The sequence below is a fragment of the Numenius arquata genome, chromosome 2, assembly GCF_964106895.1.
Source record: "Numenius arquata chromosome 2, bNumArq3.hap1.1, whole genome shotgun sequence".
In the NCBI taxonomy this organism is placed as follows: Eukaryota; Metazoa; Chordata; class Aves; order Charadriiformes; family Scolopacidae; genus Numenius; species Numenius arquata.
The window spans coordinates 80484184-80506201 of record NC_133577.1 but is presented as its reverse complement, the minus strand read 5'-3'; the positions used below and the strand labels follow the sequence as shown (position 1 = coordinate 80506201).

Below are 22018 nucleotides of genomic sequence, written 5' to 3'. Positions count from 1 at the left end.
ATGATCTTAGAAAGCTAAAAATAAAAAGGGGTTCATTGGAACAGCATGAACTACATTCAAGTTAAAGACAGGGAGAGAGAGAGATCAAAAACTTCGTAGTTGAAAAGCTTTGACAGCCAATGGAAAACAGCTGAACTGCTTCAGTGAAATCTAAATGACTATATAGTACAATTTTTAACTTAAAAGCAGTCAGTTATAAGTTCAGACATCTGGTTCTTATTTTAAAGAAGCTATTCTAGTTGTTAAATAACAGGTTTCATTCATGTCCTTTTCAAATTTGCAAAAACAATCAAATAATCCTTCTCCAAAAATATGTATTTAGCTAACATAGAAGCTGTCATGCCACAGTATTACAGGGTTGCTAGACAAGTGAACATTACAAGCACGTGGATGTTTCAAAAAGCCAATTTTAGGACAGATAAAAATTCTTTATTCAAGAATAAGTACCAAATCTAACTTTAAAACTGATCTGGTCCATCTCGCTCTAATCCTCCCAGATTTGGGGATATTGCATCAGAATCTGTGTTCGTGGAATGAATGAATGAATGAGTCTGCGTGTGTGTGTACAGTTTAGGTAATTATAAAATAAGAAAGCACACATTAGCTGCAGTTTAAAGGAATTCCGTTTTCTTCTCTGTAAAGGAATCAAATGAAAAGGGAAACTTATATGCAGTTTTGGTGCATCCGTATTTCTACACTCTGGTTCTGTTTATTTTACATGGAAGCACTGATTGCTACATATTGTTAGACTTAAAAATTGAAACATTTTCCTTCTATGAAATACTTGGCTTTTTGTTATGAATGTGATACCATTCACCACAATTTATCCATCTAGTCTAATGTATTTTCTAAAAGGAGTTCAGATATCAGTGGATAGTCAGTGTCACCTGTAGCAAGTTGTCTCACCTAACTGAGATGAGACATGAGTCTTACGAGTTAACGTAGCTCTCTGTATTGGAGACAGAGCCTGGATGAGTAATTTAGAATAGAAGCTAACTTTTAGGTGGCTAAGCCTAAGGAAGGTGAATCCCACTATGTGAATGTGCTATTCTAGTGTTGCTTTTTAGGTTATTGTGATGAGGTATTTTTGTTTGTTTGTTTGTTTGAGATCTTTCATTTTATGATCTATTATTTCCATGTGAATTAGAATAAAGCTATTTTGTGTCTATTTTGTGTAGCTGTAATATTCTTTTCGCTGTGTCCCGATTTTGATTCTAAATACAGATGGAATGCAGCTTTCATATGTGGAGTTATGATCAAATGCTTTAAGGGCAGCAATTGAGCCATAGGTTTTTGAAAGGTCAGCTTTTTCAATAGTGATGTGTCTATAAAGATTTTCTGTGGGTGGATTTTAACAAAAGACTGTGTTGAAAATAGAAACAAGAACTCCCTCCTTAGCCATTATGACTTATTTCAGAAAGATTAGTCTAGAACACACATTTTGTTTGATTTGTATTTGCTGTTTTTGAAATGCAATAATATGTCAAAGTGTTTTTTGTCTTCCATGCCTTCAGGCAAGCAACATGGTAAGTGATCACATTTACTGAGTTACAAGAAAACTTCTGAAGTTTTTATGATATGATACAACAGACTTTAAATCATAAATATGTGTTTCTGGAGTTAAAACTTTTGGCTTCTGAATTGTCCTTCTTTTAATAGATCTTGTTGATCTTCCTGCAAAAAATGGACTTGCTTCTAACCAAAACTCCACCAGATGAAATAAAGAACAGTGTCCTACCAATGGTTTATAGAGCCTTGGAAGCACCTTCAATTCAGATCCAGGTATAGTAACTGCAGCCTTTATGCAATTTTTTTCTCTTTTCTTTAACTTGATGTGCCAGCTTTTTGTATACCCCTGCGTTTGTTTACTTGAAAAAAAAAATTTCAGCCCCTTTGAGATAGGGCTGAAATTGGATATTTTTTTCTCTGTTGCTTAAGTATTTTTAATCTTGATATGCTCTTTTATCTTTCAGTCTATCGTTGTACTGATGCAGTGTTGTTGATAGTACTCATTCGGACTTGCTTGATTTATGTAGGAAAATGTTACAGTTTGATGTAATAAAAGTTTTTTTTTAATATAAAGGTGTTTTGTGAAAATGCAAGGTATTCTTGCTATTCAAATATTTTATTATAAATTTATGAATACTGTTTTTGAAATCCGTTTTCCAGGGTTCTATCTGCATATCATTATGCTTTGTTATTCCAGCTATTTTTAAGTAAGTCTGATAGATTAAGGTCAGCTTAGTTGATCATGATATTCCCTTAAATATTTCCCTAAAAAGAAAGCTTAAGCAGACATTTTAAACTAATTTTGATCTTGAATAATATTAGCAGTAATTTTATAATAAACATGCATGTTTCTTTTTAAACTTATGCACTTTTTTTTCATAGGAGCTTTGCCTAAACATAATTCCCACGTTTGCCAATTTAATAGATTACCCATCAATGAAAAATTCATTAATTCCAAGAATTAAAAATGCATGTTTGCAAACTTCTTCTCTTGCTGTAAGTATCCTAATAATTTTATCTATTTCTCAGTCCTCAGAAGATGATGTTTCCCTTAATTACTTTGGCTTTTCTGCTGTTGTGTCCTTAAAGAAAAGGCCATCAATGTGCCTTGATTTCTTTTTGAGCCTTTTTTTTTAACTTTTTACAAATACAAAACCACCGTTTTCTTTTTTACTCTTAACAATTTTTAAAGTTATTAGCAAGTTATTGTTGTTAACAATACTGTAAAAATTTTTGAAGTCTGTTCCAGAATAACAGTGTTTGTCCTGCAGAAAAGCCAAGGTTTTGTGAGCTGTGTAATTATATATATTTTCCTTTCATGACACAAAAGGGTTTTTTTACCTTGTCTTGAATTTTCAAATATGAAGGTCATAGTTTCAGCAGCACCTGTTTTCTTCTAAGTGTGAGTTTTGTATGGGGTTTTTTTTTTTTTTTTTTTTCTTGGGCAAATATATAGTAAGGAGTTTGTTTAATTCTTTTCATACTTCATAGGTCCGGGTAAACTCACTAGTGTGCTTAGGCAAGATTTTGGAGTACTTGGATAAATGGTTTGTGCTTGATGATATTTTACCTTTTCTACAACAAATTCCATCCAAGGAACCCGCAGTGCTAATGGGAATTTTAGGTAATTAATTTTTTCAACTTTCAGCTCTTTTGTGCTTCAATGTTGTAAATCTGAGAGCTTTCTGTATTATCATTGATAATGTTTACATAGTGTATCACTAAAATGACAATGAAAAAGTTCCTGTTTCTGGTTCTTGAGTATACCCCTGTTCAGCTACCTTATGTATTGCTGGGACTGCCAACCACTAGCATATATATTTTTAGTTTTCAAGGCCCAGTGCAGTTCTGAGTGCTCATTGCAGTTCCTGGGCTGTGACGCTTCCATGGACTGTACGGTCCACACAGCCAGAGAGGCTGTTTTCCTCAGAAGAGTATAGGATCTGTCTTCTTTCAGATGCCGCTGGAGCTTTTAAGATGTTACTGTTGCCTTCTCTTAGCTCTCTTGCGTGTCAAATGCTATAAATGACTGTCTACAAATCTGCTGCTCTTCACTGCAGGTTTTGTTAGGCTCATTTTGTTGGACATTTAAGCAACCATGGCTGCCTTTGCACTGAGGTGGAGCATAGTCTGGGTGAGGTTTCACAAAACAGCTAACAAAACCTTACGGCTTGGTACTTTTGGAAGGGGCGGCCGCACTCCCAGTTGTGCTTTCCTAGTGGCACACTGTCGCTTGCCTAACTCGGGATGTTTGATTTTGACAACTTGAATGGGCTTAAGGAGACCAGATGACCAGAGTCACTGCCAAGAAAAATGTGTGACTGCGTGGCCAAGTCTGGAAGACGGTGACCGTTTCTCTTACTGGCAGCAAAGTAGTAGACAGAAGACCATTTGTAACAAGCTGAGCCGTACCTGCAGCAGCTGTCATTAAACACTGTAATAATATGCGGTGGTAGCATTGTTTTGATTTCCTCAAAAGCAGCAAGAAGGTATCTGTCAACACTAATTTAAAGCTGCCTGTTTCCCTTAATCCTTGCAGTTTTGCCTTGTATTTGCTGTCTGAGAAGGAGGGACAGCGTATTTTTTACTTTAGTTGTATTACTTCTGAATTCTACTTGGATACAGTGCCTAAGTGAATCCTAGTTTGGAAATGATAAGCTGAAATCAATTTTATGGACTTGGGCTCTCCTTTTTTCTGGAATCATACTATCCTCCATCTTGTGTGTGATAGGTTCTTTGGCGAGCTGACAGCTCTGTTCTAATACTAACCACAGAAAGTGAGGAAAGCTGCTGCTTCTTTTGTGCTAATATATTCAGTGTTTGCCACCAGACTGTCTCCTATTTAGGCAGAGAAATTCTCCTGTCAGAAATACTATAGAACTTGTAGCCTTAACACTGGATCCCTCGTGCCTGCCAGTATTTTCTTTTTTTCAGTGAATTTAGAATAGATAAAGACTATGTATGATTTCCAATCCTGTGTAACAAAACCCCAAACATTTGGGTAAGAATCTTTGTAAAATGTGATCAGAGAGCAGTGTGATAGTTACTCCTAGACACGTCCATATACCAGGAGAGAACACATTCTTAGTTAATGCAGCTTAATTTCTCAGTGGCAATTTGTCAGTTTGCGATAATTCAGTTGCTCGTGATCAAAGATGCGTATTCTCAGATAATTGACCAGGACAATACATTGCCTAATACCAGGTTTCATAGCTGCAAAGTATTACTTTGGACCTCCTCTTTTTCTGAACTTTAGCAAAGCCTCTTGTTATAATATGCTTGTGTTGTGGATGAGTACTTAGCTTTTATGATTCTGTTTGTTCCGGCTTGCACACAGAGCCAGTGTATGTTCAGATGACTGATACATATAGAGTGCACTACTTTGTTCACATTGTTTACTAAACTTAACAATTTTTGCTGTTTTGATGTTGTATATCAGGTATTTACAAATGTACATTTACTCATAAGAAGTTGGGAATTACCAAAGAACAGCTTGCAGGAAGAGTATTGCCCCATCTGATTCCTCTTAGTATTGAGAACAATCTTAATCTCAATCAGGTAGGAACCTGACTACGTTCTGTGCTTTTTCCTGATAAATTGGCAGAAAATAGGTTTAAACTGTTGTCAGAGAAAAATTCATACATTACTTCATGCCTGTTCTTTTTAAAAGCAAACAAACAAAACTAAAAAACCTTCCAGTATTACTCTATTTGCATGTTTAAAGCTTGTTATTTTTCAGTGGATTTAACTGATCTGGTATAAAATTTCAAAATGAATATTATCACTTTCTGAATAAGCTGCAAAAAATGCTAGCTACTAACATAATTACAGTTCAAATTAAAAGCTGACGTACCATCTTAATGTTTCTTCCCTTGCTCTTGTTTTTAAATGTTGCAGATAATGTAGAAGTGCAATCACAGGGTTTATTTTTTGGAAATTAATCTGGTAGTATTCATTTGTAGTTTTTTGTCTGGGTTGCCCCACTTTTTTTTGTAGTGATATATATTTTTCACTGTTTCAGTATACACTCTGCTTGTAGTTAGGTATCTAATGGAAGGTAGATTATAAATTATTTAAAAATCTGCAGTTTATCTGACATCGTGTATTGTAAGTTTTATGAGATACTACCTTTTAAGTAATACATGTCTGAATTCGATCACTGCAAAATCCAAACTTCTTGTGTATTTCTTTTACAGTTCAATTCTTTCATTTGTGTTATAAAAGATATGCTTAATAGATTGGAGGCAGAGCATAAAACAAAACTTGAGCAACTTCATGTCATGCAAGAGCAACAGAAGTAAGTGTTTATTTATGTGTCTATTAGAGAAATAACAAGTGAGCAGAGGTAAATTTCAGTTAATTTTTTAGCAAATGTGAGAAAACTCCCACCATAGCAATAAAAAATCGAGGTAATTCGTACTTCAGTAGTGGAGAATTACCTCAAATAACCACAGTTACCAGCAAAGATTTATTAGTCCTAGAATGATAATAGTATTGTGATGCCAATGGCTTTATCAAGTAAAATCTTTTCTACAGTTCAGTCACAGTTTATTATTTTGAGTCAATAAATTTTAATTAATGCATTAAATGTAAAAGTTCATACTGAACTCCACTAATATGGTTTATATCTTTCTTCTATGTGCTAAGTTGCTTTTCTGTACTTGTTGAGAACATAAACTATACTGGAGAAACATAAACATTGCAGCCTTTTAGAAGGCACTGATATTTGAAGATATTTAGAGCTATTTTATGGAGTCTGATATGAGGTGAGATTTCTGAGTCAAATTAACTTGGGCTACACGAAGTCTGTGTTGCCCCATTCAAGAAGAGGAACTAAGACCATGTGAAGTGATCATTAGGAAACCTTTACCATTTAGAATATTAACATTTTCCAGTCTCCTACAGGCATGCTGTAAAAATGGCAGTGCTATCATAATGCATTTTTTTTTTACTATTTAAATGCAGAAGAATAATCTGCATTCCTGAATTAGTGTTGTGGGTGTAACTGTAAAGTTATCTTTTCATAACATGTATACTCTATGCTATATAGATCTTTGGATATAGCTAACCAAATGAGCGTGTCTGAAGAGGCAAAATCTGGTAGTACAAGTAATCAGGTAAGTGGCAATATTTTATTGTTACATATAGAATTTGAAATTTAAAATTTAAAATTACGTACTCCATATTTATGTTACCTTAAATTTCAAATTACTGAGTTTTGTTTCCTTGAACTTAAACAGATTGACAAGGTATTTAGTACTAGTGGAACTGACCTTCTTACTAGTGGATCTGAGAGTAAAGAGAATGAGATGTCATCCACACAGAAAAAGGTATGTTTTACTTTGTTTTGGAATCGTGTCTAATAGAAGGCTGATATGGTTGCATAAAAAGAGTATGTGTAGATAGTTATCTTATTTAAAGCTTTAGAAGAAAAACTAACTGCTGCTGTATAGCACAGCCACATGTGAAGGTCCACTGAAAGATGATAAAATATTTCTTTGAATTTCTTTCAAAGCCTTTCCTTGGACATAACTTTGTACAAAGTAGGCAGCAATTATGATTATAAATTTTTTGTCATTTTCTTTCTCCTTAATTATAGATTTCAATGAAACTGAAACTTCAGCAGTGGATTTAGATAGGAAAGTCAAAATAGGCAACTTTATGATAAAATTACAAACAGAGATGAAGATAAAATGTTGAATTGCATGTAGTATCAGACACATTTGCTGTACAATTCAAAGTGAAAATGAACAGTTAATATGGGGATAAATACAAGAAGCAAAGAGAAAGCGTGACATGACATAGAATTTTAAACATAAGCATAAACTATTGTAAAATTCTTTTCATGCTATTAATTATGTAAATGGATTCCCAGAATCTATATGTTTTATCATTTCCATTTCTAGTTGTCTGAACCCTCTCACTAATTTTAGACTAAGGGGGAATAATCATCATTAACAAAAGTAGAGTTAACATCCTGAAAAGCCTCTTAAGCAATCTTAAAATAAAATTCCCTTTCCAACTCTATGGTGAGTTGCAATTCTGTGTCAAGTGCCAGTTGGTAACCATATGAAAACAAGAACTCCAAAGGACATTTTTTCTTATGCCCAACATTAAAAAGACAAAGCTAAAATGATTTGGTTGTGATATCTCTTTATTTGAGATCTGCTCAGATTTCTCCTTATGCTACTTTTAAGTACTTCTTAGCAATATGATAAATATTATATAGATTTTGTGCTTATCCATTTTCTCTTTTATATAAATAACGTGTATTGTTCTAACACATATTGAAATGACAGTGCTATTTATGAAATAAAAATACCAGTGTAAGAATAAACATTCTGTGCAACTGAGTGTCAGTGCTTTTCCTTTTAAAGGCATCACTTACACTTGAAGAGAAGCAAAAGTTAGCTAAAGAACAAGAACAGGCACAGAAACTGAAAAGCCAGCAACCTCTTAAGCCGCAGGCAACTGTAATAACACCTCCAGTGAAGCAGGTGAGAAAGAACAAACTACTGCGCTGTTTCCATTGGAGCTGTGATGCTTTTTCTTTTCAAGTGTCGTATGCATTTAGCATTTTTTTCTCCTGTGAGTCACCTTTGCTTTCACTGATAGTACAATGGTACAGCTGAGAGAAACTAAAATAAATTTTAATCTGCTTTCCATTTACATAATTAGCAATATTTCCCACTTTTTAAATTACAGGAGTTTCCAAAAGAATAATTATTGTTGGAAGGCCACTGTTCTAGACAAGGAAAAAGCACATACTAAAAAGGATTTTGCTCTGAAGAGTTTATTAACTAAATATATAAAGGGCTTGGGAATAGGAATGGGGCATGTAAGCAAATGTCACAGTAGTACTTTGTGTATAGTCTTAGTTGTCAAATTAAAGCTGCGTAACAATTAGTTCTAAGTAGCAAAGAATGTAAATAACCTAATTGCTTTTGTGTACGATTACATTTCATGCCCAATTCCATGCAGTAAATTCTAATTTCTGAAAAATGAATGCCACTTCTGCAGGAGCAATGATAAAAACTATTGCTGCTAGAGTGTTTGTACAAGAGTAGCATTTAACTGCATTTTCTGTATTTTGCAGACTAAAGACTTGACAGATACCTTGATAGATAATATGTCATCTTTGACTAGCCATTCCATCAACAAAGCTAAAGTTCCATCTTCAAACAGCTTCTCTTCTGTCCCTCCTATGGGCATTGGAATGGGATTTTCATCACCTATTGACAACACAAAGAGAAATATAACAAATGGACTAAATACTAATATGGGGTTTCAGACTGCTGGATTCAGTATGGGAGCTGGTCCCACCCCTCAGAATTTCTTCGGTGGTCCAAGTGCAACAGCAACAACCAAGATGAACATTGTACCGACTGCCAGTATGCCAAATTACAGTCCTATGAATGCTGCATCTGCAATCTCTCCACTGACGCAACAAAACAGACCCCCAGATATGTCGGCTTTAGATAATCTTTTTGGTCCTCAAAAACCCAAAGTTAGCATGAAGCAGTTGGCTCAACAGAAATCAAGCCAGTGGGTCAATCAGTTCGTACCGCCACAAGGGTCTCCAAGTGCGAGCACTTCAGTCTTGGGACCTCAGATGAACATGATAGGACAGCCTGGCTTTGGTATACAGGGTAATCCTTTCTTTGCTCCTCAGAACTTTGCACAATCAGCAAACACAATGACAAACAGCAGCTCAGCTAGTAATGACTTAAAAGATCTTTTTGGGTAAAACATTTTGTTTTCTTCTTTCAAAGATCGATGAAATTTGGATCATGGGTAAGCTGATCAACATCTTTTTTTTGATTAGTAAAAGCATGACTTGGGGAAACGTTCAGCCCAGCAAAGTAAAGACATTTGCGCTGGAAAAAAGACTTGATTTTGCATTCACTTGGTACTGCAGTGGAGTTGCGTAAGTGCAAAGTCATCTTACATGCTAGAGATTTCCTGTCTCTTTACTGAGCATCGGAGCACTGAAAGTAGGATGCATATGTTCAATCGAAAAAGAAGCAGCTAAGTATTTCAAAATTATTCAGAAGCGTACTCAATCAACTTTTATGAGATTTCCTACAAAATTCTGGTTTTTAAATTCAACAAAAATGCTTAGGGGGTAATAACACCAGTGAATGCAATCCTGCAGCCCAGTCCTTTCAGTGTCTGCCAAATTCTTATTGATGATTTGTGTTGCTTGAATTTGGTACAAACTGTCATTTTGTCATATGACAGTTTGCAAAAAGTAAGTTCTTACGCTGCCTTGAGAAGTTTTGACAGCCAAACTACATAGGAAGATCTCTAACCAGTAACTGTGTAAGAGGCAAGAAGAGAAAATATTTTGTATTTCTTCTTTTACAAGATAATTAAAATTAATGTGGTAGTAAACTACAATAACAGGATTCAAGAGGCATAAGAAGTTGTTTTAAAATTTTGTGGAAGTTTGGGACAGAGTTAGGACACCGTTCCAATGGTCATGTTTTTTTTTAAAGCCTGTTTTATAATGCCAGATCCTTTTTACCAGCCCCATAGCAAAAGCAGCATCCCACATAAGCAGCCTTTTAAAATACATGTGGTGACATGATCACATTTATTATATGTTCCAGTGTTTTCGCTAATTTGATACTGCTTCTAACAGGTATGAAAAAAGAATAGTTATGGAACCTCCTAAAAAGAACGTTCACTGTAAAATTCAGATTTTGACTTCCCCAAGTGTGTAACTAAACAGTTCTGTGTAACTAAACACACACTGTTTAGTTACACAGAAATGTCTTGAACTACTTCATAGATTTTTGGCTCTGTTGGGAAGATGGAAAAGGATTGCCTTGTACAAGTTGCACATGGTTGTGTGAAAAAGCAGTGTGCCATAAATTGCCTTGACTAGAATAAACTATTTCATTTTAATTTTGTTTTAACTCAAGTCTTTATGAAGGATAAATGAATATGAAGCGAGTTCTCAAATACAGATTTGTAAGCTCTAGAATATATGGTAAATACATAAATATTTCAGATCCTTTTTATTGTATTACTCCAAATTTAATAAAGCTCTCCAGAAAACCAAACAGTAGTTTCTTCTACTTCCCAGAAGGTGTATGCTCAGCTTGCCCATGATAGAATCTCTGCTCTGTCAGATACTACTGTTGGATTTTAACTTCTTCTTTCCTAGGAATTTCAGGAGCTTTCTTACATAATATTTTGAAGACTATAGCTGGCTATTTTGAGAAGGAAAGAACTAGTTACCTTTTTTACGGAAAGCCTACATGCTTTATTTTTCAAAGCCTTTCACTGAAGAAATTGTTCTTTCATTTGCTGCTTAAGAAACCAAAGGGCCTTATGCTGTAAATGTGACTTGTATTTTGTTATATTTCCACGGTTCTAAGCGGTAATAGCATTAAGCATATTTCTTAAAGAATTGTTTATGTATTATAGCTGCTGCCTTAGTCCTGTTGTTTTAAAATACCTGGGACCAGTGAAATTGTGGTTTAGAAAACAATACCTAACACGTTGTGATGCTTATGTGCTGTTAATATTCATGGTAAACATTGTAGGTTATGTTAAGATATCTGTGTAAACTTAAGTACAATACTAGAACTGTTAAATTATTTAAGTTCATTTACGGTTACTAGTACTCTATACTCTCAATCACACTAATGTCTTCTTTTATGTCAACTTTTGAAAGCTACATTTTGTTAGGGTAACTTAAGGCAAGCCTTTGAAGAATTACTTGAATCTGTATTCCTCTAAATTATTTGGAAAGTAAGTTTATATTAAAAATAACATCTATTAGGACTCTACAATGTATTAAATTAATACGTCCATGGTAAAAGCAGTCTTAAATGTCAGTGTCCTGATCTGGGTATTCAGTCACTGATCCCCCTGTACCGGGGGCTTTTTGGAACTGGATTTTAATTTAACCTGTTGGAGGGAAAATTAACTGAAAAAAATTGATCTGATTTTATATACTAGAGCTCCTAAACTCTGGGATTTGGGGTATGTGATTTTGGTATGGGCTATCTGAGAATACAGTCTGTTTTGTAAGAACAAAGTCAAAAAAATCCTACAAGTTCAAATTAAGAGATGCTCTTCTATGCAGTGGTAATGTGATGTAGTAAGATCTTTATCTGCCTGGAGTAAAAGGATTTTTTTTCTACTGATATTTGAAAATATAATTTTGATTTCTCTTGTTTGCTGCAATTTTTGGAATGACTAGAGTAGAAGAATAACAACAAAGAAAACTGGAAAGGATGCTTATGAAAGTTACAGCAAAATTTTCCAGTTATTTAAAAATAAAAAAGAAAAAAATAACTTCAGTTAAATTGAGAGGGCCAAACCCTCTTCCTGCTTAGCGTGTCGGGAAACTGGGGGTATATGAAGTTCTGTAATTGTTTCTTCTTAACTTAAAGGAAGGAGGAATTGCAAGAGGTAAGTCACCAAGGCCATGTGCCACTTGGCTCCTGCTGCAATAATTTTTCTTTAGGAAGCCTTGTCCAGTTGATCTCTCCTTTTAGAAGCTGTCATTCTGAGGCCCTGCAAGAGGCTGGAAGACTCATGTTGTGGCCAGAGCGAATACCATTGTTTGAGAGCAACAGTTGTACTTTACATCCAGGTTGTGGTTTACGAAAGAGTAGGAGGAAGGGACAATGTCACATAACGTGGGCATTCCAGGGGCCTTCTCTTTCTGGATGTGGATGGAAAGCAGTGTTGCATCTGGCTTGGCCTGAAGCAGCGGGACTGTCTAGCCCTCATGCAAAACAAAATGGAGAACACAGGTATTGAAATTGGTTATCTGATGAAGAAATTGCAAATTTTGTTGCTGAAAAAGTAGCCTGATACAAAATAAGCTCTTATTGCAATGCCTTAAACAATACTGTAAATTACACAAAATTTCTGCCCTTTGTATTCAACCTAATTAAAGGATAAAATGTGGGAGCCTGGCAGATTATATCATCACCTTCTAGCCTTCACCCTGTGCACCCACTGTACTCGCCCGTTGCGAGCAGATCTTCATTCCACTGTGGAAATTAGAGCAGAATCTGAGCTAAACTGCCCCTGGTTTACTTTGCGTTTGTTCATAAAGGAGAGGAAAAGAGTAACTTCCTATTCTTTAATTGATTTATCTCTATTATGTTTACTGCAAAAGGAGAAAAGAAGTGGAGGTAGCTGCACATCTGAAGTATAAGCATCAGTTGTGCTTTGGCTTCTCTAGTGTTTGCTAAATGAACATGACTGCACCAAGACAGCAGCTTGTTCCATATTACAACTGTTGGTTCCGTTTGGTTTTAAGTATGAAAGTCTCTGAGGCATCCTCTGAAAACTCGGTCGTAGAAAACAAACTAATCCTGCTAGATGGAAGAATTGTATTAAAGAATCTTGAAAAACCTTCTCTGCTGGGGCTGGTGGAGAGAACCCTTGAAACTACTGAGTTACAAATTAGCTTAGAAGCCCCTAGGTCTGCCTCTCTCAAGAGGAGAGAAACGGGGAGTGAAATGGCACAAGTGTCATTTAAGGATGTAGGAGGTAGCAGATTTTTTTTTTTTGTTGTTCTTTTCACACAAATGGTGTGACTGAGGCACAGAACAGCCTGTGGAACCTGCTTATGCGGGAGGACAGTAGAACCAGAGGAGTCTTTTGAAAGGTAAAGGAGTCCACCGATTATTTGGGAGACGGGGAGAGAAATTTTACTGGGAACATGGGTAGAATGCCCTAGGTTATTTTTAAATGAAGATGCTATGTCTTTCTCTCTCAATGGTGATGTGAATTAGAAATGTCGTGGCGAGGTTGTGCCCTTAAAGGTCTGCACAGATGCTGAGTACCCCAAGTAAAAGGCCTACTTTTTGGATGTGTAGGTGCAGAACATTTCAAGCCTTATTATTTAAAACTTTCCTTTTCTGTTAAGTTTTGTCTTTTTATCAACACCTGTTTCACATTTATGTAGAACTTTGACAAATACCCCAATGGCCTTTTAAAGTAAGTAAAATGTGTGTTAACTTTTGTATTATAACCCCTGTTATAATGTAGTCTATGTCTGTAGATAGATAGGTGTGTGTATAGATAGATTACAGGATTTTAGATTTTTCAGTTCAGTTGCACCAAAAGAGAAGATAAAATTAAATGAAAGATTAAATTTGAATGAAATTCCACAAGGCTTCCATGAAGGCTAACAATTATATGATACTTTTGTTGTCTGTTACAAATTCACGTGCTTAGTCTGCCTACATCTACATGCCTTGAGCAGAAAAGGAAAGGTTTTAAAATAAAAATTTATGAACACTGGATCTCTCATTGCAGATGAAGTTTTTGGACTTTAGAGTGACCTTTGCTTATTGAGTAGGAGTTTTTTATTGGGGGTGGGTGAGATATCGCTGATTTGTGCCATTTCCAATGTAAGAAATGGGAGGAGGGAGTACAGAAAAAATACCCTGTTGTATATGTGACCCTTTTTTGTTCTTTGTTAAGAGATATGCTGCATTTTATATACTCATTGTGAACTTTTACTCTGAAATAGCTGTGAGGAAACATATCTGGAGAATTTCAGGTGAGTTAGCTGATTTTCAAGTGAGGTCCTTCCTTGTACCTGACTTTCCATTAGGTTTTGACTGCTTTACAAGGAAATTACTCAAGGCAGTAAAACCTTGGATTCATACACCAAATCCTCTTGCCTTCCAGGCCTCACACTTATATCGCCAGAACAAATAAGACCCTGAAGTTGTGTTGTCTTTTAAGTTCTTGAAACAGTTCTAACTGCTGTATAGATTTCTGAGATGAAGTTGTAAATCAAAATGTGTTATAGTGAACTCAGGCCTTGTGCAAAATATTTAATACTTGTTTATTTGTCTAATCGTACAGTCTCTGTACTAGTGGCAGTTTTATGTTTTGATTGTAAAACATTAAAATTCTCATGAGATTTATAAAGTGATGTTACTGTAGTGTCAGCTGTGATTCATAATTAGAACTGTCATAGCATGGCATTAGTGTATACCCGGTTTATTGGACAGCTCTTCAAAAACAAATTTATTCTTGTATCAACTTTTAGATCAGCTACTTAAAAGATATGTAAAAGGTACAGTGACAATTTCAAGAAATTCATATCACTTTGTACTGTGAATGAAGTTGCCTATGGAAATAAATGAACTTTTCATATTTTCGTGTTGGAAGATATTTTCATTTAAAATTTCCATAAAATTAACTAATAGTAACTTACCCAGAAAACTTCATCACTTTGTATTTTGTTTGAAATGCATTTTATCCCATGTAATTTTGAGTTTCTTTCTTAGAGCAGTGGTGAGGAATGCAGCTCAGTAGGAAACAAGCTGTTTGTGAGGAGTTACACAAAGAGAAATGGTTCATTCGATGTTCTCTTCCTATTGCAGGACACAAGTGGCCTTTTGTCCTGCATCTGCAGAAGCTCCCTGCACTCGTGTCACCAGCTGGAAACCACTGCCATTGCTCAGTAGACTGGAAAACTGGCTTGTAGGGTGGCAAGGTGGATTCCAGTTTGTTGTGCCATGCTTACCCCAAACCTATAAACCAGGAATTCGGAAATAAGCTGCTACCTATGCACCAAGAGCAGTTAACATGTAGTAGCTTTTCAAGCTCTAAAATAATTTATTAAGTTTTCTAGGCATAAATTTTAGAATTAAACTGTAAACTTTAAAAGTCTTTCCTTTTTTTCCTCTGTAGGACATTCTCTATGAGCTCTATGAACTCTCTATTCTCTCTATGAACTATACTATTACAGCTCTAGTGCAGAGTAAGGAAGTCGTGGATGTGGAGCTACATGGAACTTAAAAAATTATAGAGATTTAATGGCCTGCCTATATCTACTTACCAATTTTTGAAGGGTTTTTTTGGTCAGGCTTTTGGCTTGTGCCTTAATCATTTGGCCATTTTTAATGGAATTTCTTAAAATGCATCACCTTTTGCACAACATTCAAAAAAACTAGGTTTTACACTGATGGCACAGAAGTGATTTCAAGTAAGTGCAAATAAGCAAAGATGCTAATAAAGCAATCTGTAAATAGAACAATAAATTTTATCTGAAGAATCTATCCTAATGTGGCACCAGATAGAGTTTTTTTTTATTAATAATAAATTATTATTATTTCTTAAAGAATTTATAAAAATAGTTGTATCTTACAGCAATTGTATCTTACAAAATCAGAGCAGGAAAATCCTGTGTAAGATTATATTCCTGATTAATCTGTTCTTTTTTATTATTTGACAAGCAAGAAATTCATTAAAATTAGTTGAGATTTTTGTAGTTTGATTGTGCATATATGCTCTATATTTCCTAAAGAATTCCTTTCTTGATTCTTACTGATTGACAACCATTACAAGAAAATGATTTCCAGTGAAATACCACCTTTGCATTATACTCACTGTCACATTTTGCAAAGCAGAGCCGTACAGTTGAAGCTCTTTGATCAAACAAGCACTATACATATTACTTAAGCTAATCAGATCATCAACTGGCTGCTGGGTAGGTGTTTCCTTATTCTTTTCGTGACATAGAGTACAAAGCCTTGGATTTTCTGCACGCGGAAGAAATTAAAGAAGTGGAAGACTCTTCACACATAATTTCCAGTATAACTGAGCTCAGTCCCATGTATAGCATTTCTTTTGTCAGAATTTTTCTTAAGACTGTGCCTGCTCCTTTTCCAGGCCCTTTCTGGTGCAGCCATCTCCTGCAGGTCCCCTCCTCGATTTTCTTTCCTACATCAGTGCTCACAGGCAGCGCATGGCCGTGTAAAGTGATAGAAGGGCAACAAAAATCGGAGGGCTCTGACAATTTTTTTTCTGGTGATGCTTGGTAGAAGAATGCTGACGGTGGCAGCCTGAACATTGTGCCTGTTGCTCTTCACCTGGAGATGGGCGTCAGGGGCTGCAAAAGGGAACCTAACCTGAGGCACTGCATCTCTGCTTGATGGTCCAGCTGTGGCAAGCTGCCAGGCTGTGGGATGGAGGCAGCTGATGAGTGGTTTGTGTTTCCTTTGCTACCTGTTCTATGGGCAGCATGAGACTGAAGGAGAAATGTTAAAAGCAGCTGCAGGTAAGTGATCAAGAGGATTACTGAATCATAGAGTGATCATAGAACTATAGAATGGTTAGAGTTGGAAAGGACCCTAAAGATCATTGAGTTCCAACCCCCCTGCCATGGGCAAGGACACCTTCCACCAGACCAGGTTGCTCAAAGCCCCATCCAGCCTGGCCTTGAACACCTCCAGGGGTGGGACATCCACAACTTCTCTGGGCAACCTGTTCCAGTGTCTCACCACCCTCACAGTAAAGAATTTCTTCCTGATATCTAATCTAAATCTCCCCTCTTTCAGTTTAAAACCAGTACCCCTCATCCTATTGCTCTACTCCCTGACAAAGAGTCCTTCCTCATCTCTCCTGTAGGCCCCCTTTAAGTACTGAAAAGCTGCTATATGATTTCCCTGGAGCCTTCTCTTCTCCAGGCTGAAAAATCACAGAATCGCAGAATCCCAACTCTCTCAGCCTGTCTTCTCATAGGAGAGGTGCTCCAGCTCTCTGACCATCTTCATGGCCCTCCACTGGACTTGCTCCAACAGGTCCATGTCCTTCTTATGTTGGGGGCCCCAGAGCTGGATGCAGTACTCCAGGTGGGGTCTCACCAGAGCGGAGTAGAGGGGGAGAATCACCTCCCTCCACCTGCTGGCCACGCTTCTTTTGATGTAGCCCAGGACGTGGTTGATGCAGCAACCGTGCAGAGCAAGGAGGCAGGTTTCAGGGAAGGGCTGGAAAAAAAAAAAGAAGAAGAAGAAAGGCAAGTGGGAACTGTCGTCTGCCAAAATGGCAGACTATCCAGTGCCAGCCCCATAGGCATGGACCTGTTTTCTTTGAGATAATGTCCTCTGCCCACCTGCTCTGTTCTAATTCCTGAGTTGCCTGTACAGAGGGTGCTGGCTGCTGCTGTCTCATGAAAGAGCTTAACTGGTCCTGACAACTGTTGCTGACAGGCAGCTGCTGGAGCTCAGATTTAATTTAGCCACAACGCACTTACTGGAACATTTCATTTCTGTGTCTTTTTTTGGGGGGTTGGAAAAAACAACTACTTTGTTAGATTGAATGATTGCGATTAGAAAGGTGAATAAATTACTCTTTTTTTCTCCTGTTTTTCTGTAGCAGATATTTTCTGGTGAAAGGTAGGTAAAATATTCAGTATATAAAACTACATAGAGATTAGATTGATAAAAAAGAAACATTATTAGAACTGTGTATTTTAAAACAAATTTATTTGAATAAAAGTATTACTACTAGTAATTACAAGCACTGTCCTGAACTGTGCGTTACTGGTCACCGTATCCTTCAAGATGCCACAGCTGAAGTATTGCATTTTCTTCAGTCCTTTTTTATGCATGCATTGTAAGGTAAGAGAAGGTTTTGCTTCTTCAGTGTTGCGCAGTTTTTTAACTTTGAAAAACTAGTGCTTTTACATGGAAATAGAACTGATAGCCTTTCCACTCTTTCAAAAAACTGCAGCTAGTCCTAGGTGCTTAGCCAGGGATTTCAGCTACCTTAGCAATATTGTTAGAAGTCCTGCAAAAACGTGGTTTTTTGAATTTTCTAATTTATATATTGTAAGAGATGCCATTATATTTGGGCACTAACAGAGATTGCCAGCAATTAAAATATCAGTTTTAAAGAGAATTATTTTGCTCAGTGAAACAAAAAGTTGACTTGCCATTTTAAGCTGTGTCTCTATGCCATAATGAATTTTTTAATCAACAGGGGCTATATAAAATTTATTCTGGAGTTAATTTTATTCTAATATAAATAAGCCTTCCTGCAGTTCAGCATAAACACAACTCCTTCCAAGGAAATTGTAGCATATGTAGATTTTAAACTCTGCTTTTAAGACCAATGTGACTGCTCAGTCATCCTTCTCCCTCATTCCTCTCAGCCCTTTGCAACTTTAAACCTATTGCCCACTTTCAACCCTTGTTTGATTACAGGGTGATTAAAATACTAAAGGTAAGGAATGCATATAAGTTTTATGGAAATCATTGGCTCGTTAGAAGGACCAGCTTCGCACTTCAAGTGAGGGAAGGGCTGTAAGAGTGAGATTGCTCCTATTAGACACTAGAAAATTAATGCAAAGCAGAGCCCCAGGAAGGTAGGTTTTATAAATTCTCATCTTCACATAGGAGCTGGTTCAGATACTTACTTACATATTGGAAAGGTTTGGGTTTTGACAGTATTTAAAATAAAAGATTTTTTTTAACTTCTTTCATGATGTTTTCCTTAAAACAGTTCAGAGCTGGGATTAGAGGGACACAATGAACTATACGATATAATTTGGTGGATCAAGCCAGTAAGACCCTGTATTCACAAGTCAGGTATTACCACAGACAGTTTTGAATAGCATGTTATGGATGTACTGCCTGGCATAGATTATCTGTTACACGTGGAGTGAAGACAGTACCAAAGACTATTCCCGTTTAAAATCTATTTTCCTAATAAGGGCAAATGGGAAAATAGACAGATTGAAGGGATGAAATGAGTTTTTGAGTAACTTGTTGCAAAAAGCTTTCTAGAAACATTAAAGCAGCTCGTTGCTGATAGTGGCAGGCTTTAACAGGCTATAAGAGGTCTTAATTTTTAAAATGATCTGTAAAATATAATCAAACTACCATAAGGTGTCACTATAACCCAAGCAACTTGCAAATAAATTGCATTATAGAAATGTTCTTATCCAGCTACAAGGCTTTTGTTTTACTCCTTTCTGAAAGTAAAAAAGGACCTATTTTTAAATAGCATAGATAATTCCTATATGCACAGAAATCACCATATTCAATACATTGGCTTTAGTTTTTCTTTTTTTCTTTCTTTTTTTTTTTTTTTTTTTTTTTTTTTTCCTGGTAGGTGTACCGTCACCCTTTCTTAGCATTTAGACACTTTCACTTTTGGGAGAGCAGTGAAGAGTGTTTGCAAAGTTAGCCACAAAAATATCAGATTTAGAAAACTACTTTGTACACAGTGGTTATTGGCTGTATATATGGAGCATTTTTTTTTACCTTAGAGAGGGCTTCTATTGAAGAGGTTCATGCTTAACATATGAAAACTTAAAATGTGAAATTGTATGAAATTTAAAATTAAAAAATGTTTTCTAGCATTAAATATATCTATAGTAGTTAGTGCAATAATAGGGAAGTTTTATCCTTTTGAGGGGAAACAGATCTACTCCACGTAATAGCTTTCCACACAGAAATGCCCTCCTACTTACTGTGTAAGGTGTAATAAATTACTTTTTAATTAGCAGTTTCCATTAAGGGAAAACTATAAATCAGAATTCCCGTTTCCATTATTGTTTTATTTGTTGTTAGCAACACAGGAACGTCTATTTTTATTTGTTGCCCAACTGTGATCAAATTTCTGTCCCATCAGCTACCTGATCAGGAAGCAGAAGCTAGAAATTAAAAATTATTTTTTTAACCATTTGAAATTAATGCTGGTTTTGCCACACATCAGGGAAACAAATTTATAACCTGAAAATTTGATTTGAGCTGAACCAATGCAAAGTGTTTTGACACAGCTGGAAAGGGCTCAGTTCTTATATATGGTAAAATATAAATCAGAATCCTGAAGTCTTTGAATCCATCTTAATTCATGGAGGAAAAGTGCAGACGTTGTAAAGCCATAGATTTCAAAACCTGAAGGACCATTTTGATCATTTAATCCAAACCCTTGCATAACATGAGATCCCGGGTTACCCCTTTTATCTTTGACATCAGGCGCTGTAGATCTTGAAGGCTGGATTCCTGTAGTACGCTTCTTTTATGTAGTGTAACAATGACTCTTACAGACGCCAATAGAAATAGGGTCTCCAGTACACCAGGCACTATACAAATACAAAGGGAGAAATAATTTCACCCCAAAGTTTTACATCTAATAATTAAATATGCTTGTCATCTGAGTGGACCTTTGCACGTGCAAAGTGTTGAAAGAAACTCCTTTGAGAAGACAGTATGGAAACTCACCTAGGAACCCTGATCTCACCCTTGGAAACCTGAACTCATACCCCAGTGCTGACAATCTCCTGTTTCTAGGGAGCAGATAGGTGACGCAGGCTCCAGGTGATGGTGAGGTTTGTGATTTGAAAAGTGTTACTGCTTAGGTTAGCTTTTAAACTCTGCTTGATACTCAGTTTCATGGTGAATGAAACAATCTCACTCACGCTTAGCTTTACGTGGCCACTTCCGTGACATGTCTAAACGTGTGTTCTTTTTATTATGTCCAGACAATTTTTTTTTTTTTCCTTTTATTTACTGTATCTATGGTTGTGATTTTTGTTGGAAGTATAGTGAAAGATGAAAGAGACTCTCATATGAAAACCACATTTAATATTTTTTCTTTGGAAATAATTGGTTTCAGGAGAAAGCTAAGGCTGCTGCTGTCCCCTCCCCTGAAGAAGCTGACCATGGGCAAGAATCACATGAGCATTTTTATTCCCCGAGTGCTGTGCCCCAGTCTCAGGAGAAGTGCAGTATTACAACTCTTGTCTCCTGCTGGAGGATTTTTATTTGCCTGATTTAATGCTCTGCTTCCTGAGGTGAAGTGACAATTTCAGCTTTGAGTGACTTCAATGCTCCCTGAAACTTCAGAAAGGAAAAAGGTAAAATAAACCCATTTAGAGAAGAACTTTTCTGCCTTTTAAGCTATAATCTTGTGATTTCTTAGGGCCCCGAATGTGACTTTTGTCTTTGTGTCCTGCTGATACAAAACTTACGTGGTCATCCTGTCTCTTCCTCTGTATCCTCTCATAACTTTTGAGCCAATTTCAATCCTTTTTACAGGAGTAAAAATTTCTAGGGTCCTAAGTTGCTACATTTTATAAAAAATAAGCAGCAGGGTAGCACACATTTGGCAAGATACCAAAAAATCTACAAGACAGCTTTTACAAAGATCATGTCCATGGTAAAAGCATTGTTAAACTCACACTGCTGTAGACTTCAAAGTCTACCAATCATATGGCCTACATGCAGATGAAACTGGTATTCATCACTTCTACTTCATTATTTTGCTCCTTTTGGAAGAAAAAGTAGGTATTTAAAACTTCCAAAACCACTTCATTTTGAAATATTGAAATGTTTTAATTCAATTTCATGTTAAGAAATCTTAAGTTAGGGAGACAGGGCACCCAGGATTTTCTAGCGTTTGAGCTGTTGATAAGAGCTAGAACACAGTCACCTGGGAAGCCCAGAGCCACAGATAAGTAACTTGCTTTACCAAAGAAGAGTTTCTCCAAAGGAATAACAAGAGCAAACTGTGATCCAACAAGCAGCTACGAGCACCAGGGATGCGATCACATGGCCTTGAACTGAAAAGAAACTGGTTAAAAATTAACAAGGTTATTCTAGTCTGACCTCAGCTGCCCAGGCTGTGATGCTTTGCACTTGCGCGTGTTTCCACTGGAGGACCCCAGCAGTCTTTGGTTATCCTTAAGGCTGACCACACAGCATGAAGTGAAACATCTTTATGT

At 36.3% G+C, this 22018-nt stretch overlaps 1 protein-coding gene across 2 annotated transcripts in view; it reads left to right on the top strand.

Moving 5' to 3' along the window:
- The window catches only part of SCYL2 (SCY1 like pseudokinase 2), a 37275-nt gene extending 25938 nt beyond the window's left edge, over positions 1-11337 (top strand). Inside the window, exons 9-18 of one of the 2 annotated variants that reach the window (XM_074168203.1) lie at positions 1515-1526; positions 1660-1782; positions 2392-2505; positions 3001-3133; positions 4949-5067; positions 5706-5806; positions 6560-6626; positions 6750-6839; positions 7887-8006; positions 8606-10562. In XM_074168203.1, the coding sequence (XP_074024304.1) occupies positions 1515-1526; positions 1660-1782; positions 2392-2505; positions 3001-3133; positions 4949-5067; positions 5706-5806; positions 6560-6626; positions 6750-6839; positions 7887-8006; positions 8606-9256 (1530 nt within the window). In that variant the 3' untranslated portion in view covers positions 9257-10562. Of the gene's footprint in view, positions 1-1514; positions 1527-1659; positions 1783-2391; positions 2506-3000; positions 3134-4948; positions 5068-5705; positions 5807-6559; positions 6627-6749; positions 6840-7886; positions 8007-8605 lie in introns of both variants that reach the window. The other variant, XM_074168204.1, reaches the window with a different exon arrangement.
- The last annotated feature ends 10681 nt before the right edge of the window (positions 11338-22018 follow it).